Source organism: Nannobrachium achirus, assembly GCF_963921795.1.
Source record: "Nannobrachium achirus genome assembly, chromosome: 2".
Lineage (NCBI taxonomy): Eukaryota > Metazoa > Chordata > Actinopteri > Myctophiformes > Myctophidae > Nannobrachium > Nannobrachium achirus.
The window spans coordinates 70,852,203-70,860,378 of NC_137811.1; the positions used below are offsets into that span (position 1 = coordinate 70,852,203).

The 8,176-nt window shown below is 41.6% G+C and overlaps 1 protein-coding gene across 1 annotated transcript in view; it reads right to left on the reverse strand.

Annotated features, from left to right (window-relative positions):
• The window catches only part of clk2b (CDC-like kinase 2b), a gene marked incomplete at both ends in the record, with an annotated part of 19,441 nt that extends 17,357 nt beyond the window's left edge, over positions 1-2,084 (reverse strand). The window contains one exon of the mRNA XM_080744031.1: positions 2,019-2,084. Coding sequence (XP_080600157.1) covers positions 2,019-2,084 — 66 coding nt within the window. The remainder of the gene's footprint in view (positions 1-2,018) is intronic.
• Positions 2,085-8,176: the final 6,092 nt, after the last annotated feature.

Here is an 8,176-nt window from a genome sequence, read left to right on the forward strand (position 1 = left end):
TTCGGGCTTTTGATCCGGTCGGGAGCGGATGACGTCCTACGTTCTTCAATCTTTTTATCTTCAATAACAATGGCTACAGTGATCTTTTTCTCTTCTTCATCATCATTATCATCATCATCATCGTCATCATCACGACCACCACCACCATGGGCGCTGGTCCTGGGTCACCAACACGGGTAGGTTGTGTAATCCTAATTCTAACAAAGTTTATTTCTATCGGTCAGGGGGGGTTGGGTCGCACTTCGGCGGAATGATACCAGCAAGTTGAGGCTGAGTTGGCCTAATACATCTCAATATTCTAGTACTGCTAAATACTACTACCTACTACAATTACTATACTACTAATACTATAAAACAACTGATTTCCGACAAAATGATCGCTTTTACCAACGTTTCTCTCTCTCTTTCTCTACTAACAGCCCGATGCATAAAACAATATAGTCCCTCAATGCTGCTAGCAGCTAGCAGTGGCGTCAGTTCAGAACAAGCTAAGGTATGGCAACATGACTGGTGTCTGGTGAAGACACCAGTCATGTTGCCATACCTTAGCAACAGGCACGATGAAAAGTACATTTTTATTATTTCCCCCTGTCAAGGTATGGCAGCTGCATACCCCTGCCATACCCAATTGACGCCCCTGGCAGCTAGTCGCTCTGGGCAGGCGGAGCCAGGACAGTCTGTTTACTTTTTTTTTTATGAAAGGTTTCCGGCTGTCCTCAAAATGACACAGACGACCAATTATGCATTCAAAAGTTGCGCAAGGACGACTTTTATCATAATCCATAAAAAACATCAAACGAACGAACGGGCGTATTGGCACAGACGTCCCTGGAGGATTGGGGCGAACAGGAACGTTCAAAGCAGTATAAGAGTTAAAGGGATATTTCACTTAAAAAAAAAAAAAAAACGTTTTGTCATTTTATCGTCTTATCAGGCTTTTGGGAACACCCAGGACAGTTTTTGAATTACTTCATTCAGTATTTAGATATTTGATATTCATTTCCCCCATGTTGCCCCCTTCCAGGACCTTCCTATACGAACCCATTATAACTTCAAATTCCATTTTAACCATGATAAATTCAATGAAAACAACTGTCCTTTTTTCTGGTGACTCGTAACACCCTCCAAATACATGAGCAGGCCGTGTTTTTTTCATTCATTTTTATTTCCCCCAAAGAATTTATAGAAATCAATGAAAAATGTTATCGAAAAAACACGGCCTGTTCGCGTATTCGGAGGGTGTCAGGAGTCCCCAGAAAAAAAGTTCAGTTGTTTTCATTGAATCTATTAAAATGGAATAGAGTCTGTATAGGAAGGTCTTGGTAGGGGGGAAATGAATATCAAATATCTAAATACTGAATGAAGAAATTCAAAAACTGTCCTGGGTGTTCCCAAAAGCCTGATAAAATGACAAAAGGTTTTTTTGAAAGTGAAATATCCCTTTAACAAAAGTAGCTTTATGGTAAACTTGGTAACTTACATGAGTGTTTACACAGTCTTGTTTCATGAATAAATGAATCATCTTTAGACATCGTGACTGGGCTTGCCGTTATATACGTTTTCATACGATGAAAATATCTGATCTACAAGCTCACACCGCGATGCATTGCAATGTGTTGTGAGGTTGTTTTTTTTGTGAGCGCCCCAAGCAGGGAGGCCAGAGTTAGTTATTAACAGTATGTGCAGAAAGACATCTTTCACACATCATATGGTGTTTTCATGTACTGTTATCATGACACCATGGACTGTGCATACTGTATGCTGTATTGCATGTACAATGTATAATCTCAATTAACATATTAATCAATATCAATTATATGGATTATTACTGCCAAGTGCCAACATAAGAATAAGTTATAAATATAAGTTGTCACAGCACTTGACAAAACCTTATGAGCACAATCGCAAAATGAAACATTAATGAAAATGCTCTCCCCTTAGTTGTAATAGCAATAGTGATTGTAGTAGCAGCAGCACTGTTAGTATTGGTATTACTAGACATATCTGAAGATACTCACGGACAGGCAGAGGCACACACAGTCCAGGAAACTCTTCAACAGTGAAAACAACTGTGTCTTCCCCATAACAGAGAAAGACAGACAGAGATGGACAGGGACAGACACAGACAGACAGACAGACAGACAGACACGGACAACAGAGAGATGCTGAGACAGGCAGACGGACAGAGACAAAGTGCGATAGAGACAGGCACACACAAAGACAGGCAGACACAGAGGAGGACAGAAGGACAGAGTAGGTGATGGAGAGAGGTGGAATGTGTAGAAGTGAGAAATAGTAAGAGGAGGTTGAGGAGAAAGCAAGGAAAGACTAAAGACAGTGAGAGAGAGAGAGTGAGAGAACGGTTATGAGAAAGATATTGAGAGACAGACAGACAGAGAGAGACGAGGAGAACGTCTCAGACAGACAGAGGACAGAAATAAGAGGAGGGAGGAGTGGAGATGGAAGGAGAGAGGTTACAGTAGCAGAGAGAAGACGAGAGAGCGAGAGAGAGAAAGTATTAAGACAGATACTATTAATAAGCTGTTGGTCAAGACCTCCAGGGACAGAGCTATAATGAAGGGAACAGAGAAAAAGAGAGAGAAGAGAGATGAAGGGAGGACATTATCTCCTGCCCTCTGCCGGTGGTTCTTCTGTAAGCTATCTTCACTTCACACACATATATACTGTATATATATATATCACCTTTACGGAGTACTTGGATTTCATCAGGCTCTGAACGTGTCTTTACCAGAGAGGTTAAAGACTGCATAGGATCTTATTAGCTATGTCTGCGGCGGTCTTAATTCATCTCCCGCCATGATCCGTGTGGCGCTTATGTTTCAGGGCGGAACGCCAAGGACCTCTGCTATGTTGGGAAAAGTGTGCCAGTTGGGTTAAGGTTTCATGACGAGTTGGAACCGACGACGTCTGATCACGTTGCGGTCTCGTATGATTTGCTGGTTCAGCCCGCCACTAGGATTGGCAAATTGATCTGTGATGTGTTGTTGGGAGCCACGTGCCATGGATACACTCGATCCTTCCTTTAGAATTGATGGTATGATTTCTGAGTTTTGTTTTGTTATGCAATTTCCTCTCGGTTCCGCTCCCCGCTGAACAGGCGCCGTCACCAAACTTGTCATTAATGCGACCCTCGTCACCCAGCTTCCCGTCTGCGAACACGACCAATTGTGTTTGTTGTGGCGGCCACTTTATATATCGTTGTTGTCGGATGGAAACCTTGTATGTCCAAAACCGTTCGTTTTGTATTTATCATTTTTAAAATGATTTAAACTAGTGAAAATAGCTGATCTACGAGCACACAACGCCTCGTGTGCTTGTAGATCTGCTATTTTCACTAGTTTTGTGCGACAGTCTTGTATGATGAAGCAGGGCTTTTACTTTGCGAACACAACACATCGCGCTGCGACACGTTGTGAGCATGTAGATCGGCTTTCATTATCATGCAACCATATGTGTAAAATCAACCATTACGACGCCATCAAGGCCTGCCAAAATATTTTTTGGTCGACAAAATCAACTGTAGTCAACTAAAACAAGACTTATAAACAAGATGTATTCAAAACACTATGACTAAAACTAAATCAAAATGTGCTGTCAAAATCAACACTGGTTTTTAACATTCAACTGTTTTGGGGTTTTGGGACGTCCAGTTTGTGGACATCATTGTGAGGTAGTCGGTTCCGCCAAAAGCTCTTAAGCCTCGATCAGAGTCGGTACCGCGGTGAAGAGCTATCCACCGTGGTGTAGTCTTTTTGAGTCATAAAACTACAACGTTACGTCATTCCTCGCCGCGAAGAGCTTTCCACCGCGAGTCCCGACACATCTCTCTGTTTTTACCATCAGACAGATAGGCTCTTCACCCCGTTCACTGATTGGTCGACCTAGACCAGTCAGTCACGGTGAATAGGACTGCACTGTGACTGACTATGATGGCCTTCACTTATTTTCTGACTTGAGGAATTTGCGGTGGACAGCTCTTCACCGCAGACTCTGATCGAGGCTTTAGTTGGTTCAAGTTTAACCAATTAAACCCTCTACTTTATTGACCGGAGACCCCCAGGGGTCTACTGCATACTAGGCCCCCTCCTTTTTTCCCCTCAAAACCAAATCTCTTCAAGCTGCTTGAGCTTGTAGATCTGCTATTTTCGGCGGATATATGCCCCAGAATAGGGTCACTAGGGTTCAAGTGGCAAAAAATAAAGTGCCATCTGCAAGAAAGAGGTAAGTGATATTATGTGTGTGCATGTAAGATACCCCGATGGCAGAATATAGATGCTGAATAATATTGGACTGCTCTCAATAAGGTTTCTAAAATAAGCAGATCTGGAATTCTTTACCTCAGCATTTAAGAGCTTCAACACAATCTAGTAGAGGATTTAAATCCAAGGTTCCACCAGGTGATCAGTTTGAGGTGATCAACTGAGTTGATCAAAAGCAAACATGCATTATGTGCATTAAACAATTTACCCATCAGAATTAACCCTTTACTATTCATATTACATTATAGACTCAATACCTTGTTAGATTTTATTAATTCATTGACTGCTTGCATTATTCTAATTGGCAGCCTATAATAAGACAGGCAATCAATGGTGGTTTTCACTGTCTGGCACTGGCTGATCACACCAGCCTTGGAAAGCCCCTCGTCGAAATAGATTATAGGTGCTAGTTACTTGACCACTTACGACGAGTGATGTAAAGTAACTAAGTACATGTACTCAAGTACTGTAGGCCTACTTAAGTATATCACATTTTCAATACTTTGTACTGCTACTCCACTAGATCTGAGGTTAATATTGCACTTACAATTATTTGAAAGCTCTAGTTACTAGTTTCTTTGTAGATTTTGATTATTATACAAACCATACATTAACCACTTCAGCCCTATACACACATTTCAGCCATGTGAAAATAGCAGATCTACAAGCTCTGAATGCGTTGCGATCCTGAGCTTGTAGATCCGCTATTTTCAAAATATCTTTATACATTTGAAAAGGGACATTCTGCATAATGCATAGGCTACTTTTTACTTTTGGGTACCCTACTTTAAGTACATTCTGATACCATTACTTTTGTACTTTTACTCAAGTACATTTTGAATTCCGGATTTGTACTTCTAACAGAGTATTTCTACATTTTTTTAATACTTTTACTTTTACAAAAGGTGCAACACCACTGCCACTTCCCCAGTTTGTTGTCTAGGGTTCGTGCCATTCACTCTTATCTTTCAGATAAGTCTGGATAAGTCCAAACGCCTGGGTTTTAACAAAACAATTAGTAGTAAAGCAACGCGGGACTAGTCCATACATGACTTTCTACCCACCGTCCATTCAGGAAGGGGACGACAGATTCCTCAGAACCCCGGCATCATTGGCCATCCAGTCTGGAATGGGACCTCTTGGTTCAGGCACTCTATGGATCTCCTGTAGACACCTGACAGGGATGGAGCGGAGCGAAGAAAACACCCGCAATGTCATTATTGATGATGGGCAAGGAGTTCATCAGAGTGAAATCACTACGAAGTGAGGAAAAGTGCTGGTCCTCGATGGCATTCCTCCAACGTCTTTGAGAATTGTGATCTTTGACATCATTATCGTTGAGATCTGCAAATTGCCAGTGGTGGAAAAAACTATTCAAATGTCTTACTTAAATAAAAGCATCAATACTGTACTTTAGAAGTACGGTACTCTGTTACAAGTAAAAGTCCTATATTCTAAATATATAATTTCAAAATAAAAAGGTACAAAAGTATTGGCATCAAAATGTACTTAAAGGAAGAAGAGCCTTTAAGTACTTTGGCTAAATAGCAAGAAAACCGAGGTTAACCACTTATAACCATAGCACCCTCCTGGACCATCCAAATGACAAGTGACAGAAGAAATGACATACAAATACCTGTTCTCCTGGGTCCAGTGACGGTCAAAGAGCAAGACATTAAAGTGAGGAAAGCTCGGGGGTGGAGTGGCGCAGTCGCTATGTGCTGTCGCCTCACTGGGGGGCGTGTTCTTTCCTCCGCGTCATCAGTGCCCATACCCTTGGTGGGGTTTGCCCGAAAGGGCCTTTCTGGGTGGAGTTTGCATGTTCTCCCCGTAGCCCCTAGCGTAGGTACCCTCGCAAAAGAACATGCACTAACCCTGGTTGGAAATAATGTGTTCCTTCTACGAGCTACGTCCTACCGGCGAAACGACCCGAGGCGAGCGCGTTCTGGAGCGAACGTTCTTGTATTGGAGATGACTGGAGACACTGCTGGAGGGCACATCCAAGGACGACCTACAGAGTAAGGACAACAATTACATTAGTCTAAGTGATAGTAATGGGGCTGTTAAAGGGATATTCCACTTTCAAAAAAACTTTTAGGTCTAATCAGGCTTGTATGAACACCCTGAACAGTTTTTAATTTGCTTCATTCAGTATTTAGATATTTGATGTAAATGTTACCAGCTCCAACACGCCCAGGCCCTCTCCACATACACACCCATTGTAACTTCAAACTCCATTTTAACCACTAGAAGCTGGGCCGCCCGAAGGCGACCTGGCCAACTCGGAACAATGTAAATAGGGAATGAATGCCCCGCCCTTTAATGCAAACCCCATTATACCTGTTTTTATATGGAAATATCTGTATCTGTCTGTCTGTCTGTCGGGTCCATTTTATGCCCATATATGGAGATATCTGTCTATCTGCTTCCATTTTATGCCCATATATGGAGTATCTGTTTGTGCCTCCAACTGTGTTGTAGACACAGTGCCGGTTCCCCCTTTAATGCAAACCTCATTATACCTGTTGTCATAGGACCCGTTTTGAACATCTGTTTGCCTGTGTCCATTTATGCCCATATATGGAGATATCTGTCTATCTGCGTCCATTTTATGCCCATATATGGAGTATCTGTCTGTATGGAGAACGCGCGTGCCCGTGGGACGAACGCCCATATATGGAGAACGCGCGTGCCCGTGGGACGAACGGTTCTCGAGATACGCGGATTACATACAATACATACACACTCACAGAGATTTTTTGTTGACTCATGTGGCGTACGTGATGTCAGAGCCTTTTATGAAGTGATGTCACAATGAGTCAGAGCTTTCGCCGATTTCCTCCGGAACAGCCTGATGTCAACAATCAACCCCGCATAAGGAGATTCCGAACGTTTCGCGCCGGTTCGGGAAAACCGGGGCACTGCACTCCGTGCCGCGGCGGGGAACGCGCGTGCCGAATCTGAAGCCGGTGGGACGAACGGTTCTCGAGATACGCGGATTACAGACACACAGACACACAGACAGACAGACAGAGACTTCTCGCATTTATAGATAGATGATAGATTCATTAAAAACACACATTATTTTTTCTGGTGACTCATAATACCCTCCTAATACGTGAGCAGACCGTGTTTTTTCAATAACCTTTTTCTTTTATTTTTAATAATTCTTTGGGAAAATGGAAAACATTAAATACAATAATATTTTATTGAAAATAAATGAAAAAAGTTATTGAAAAAACACGGCCTGCTCACGTATTAGGAGGGTATTATGAGTCACCAGAAAAAATAATGTGTGTTTTTAATGAATCTATCATGGTTAAAATGGAGTTTGAAGTTACAATGGGTGTGTATGTGGAGAGGGCCTGGGCGTGTTGGAGCTGGTAACATTTACATCAAATATCTAAATACTGAATGAAGCAAATTAAAAACTGTTCAGGGTGTTCATACAAGCCTGATTAGACCTAAAAGTTTTTTTGAAAGTGGAATATCCCTTTAAGTCTGACATCATTTTGTAGGCAGAGAACTTTTGGGGCCAACTGCCCCCAAAACCTGTGAATCGTTTTAAAATTTTTACTATTTACTAATTTTTCTTCTCTTTGTTGTTGAAAGGAAAGTGGTAGAATTATACTTTAGTCGTTATTTTTGTCTCGAATTTGTTGAAATAGCGAGGGACAAATATTGACAATAAATCTGCTTGGAGGTTTGACTACAAAATGATGTCACGGCTTAAAAGCCCCATTGTGAAAAGGTTATATATATGATAGTAATCATTGTTAGAGTGTTTGCTTCAGGGGGAAAAAAAACTTAACAAAAAACAGGTTATGTTGGAATATGACATTTTATTAATAACACAATTGAACAAACTTAACAAATAAAAACAAAATAAGGCAGAA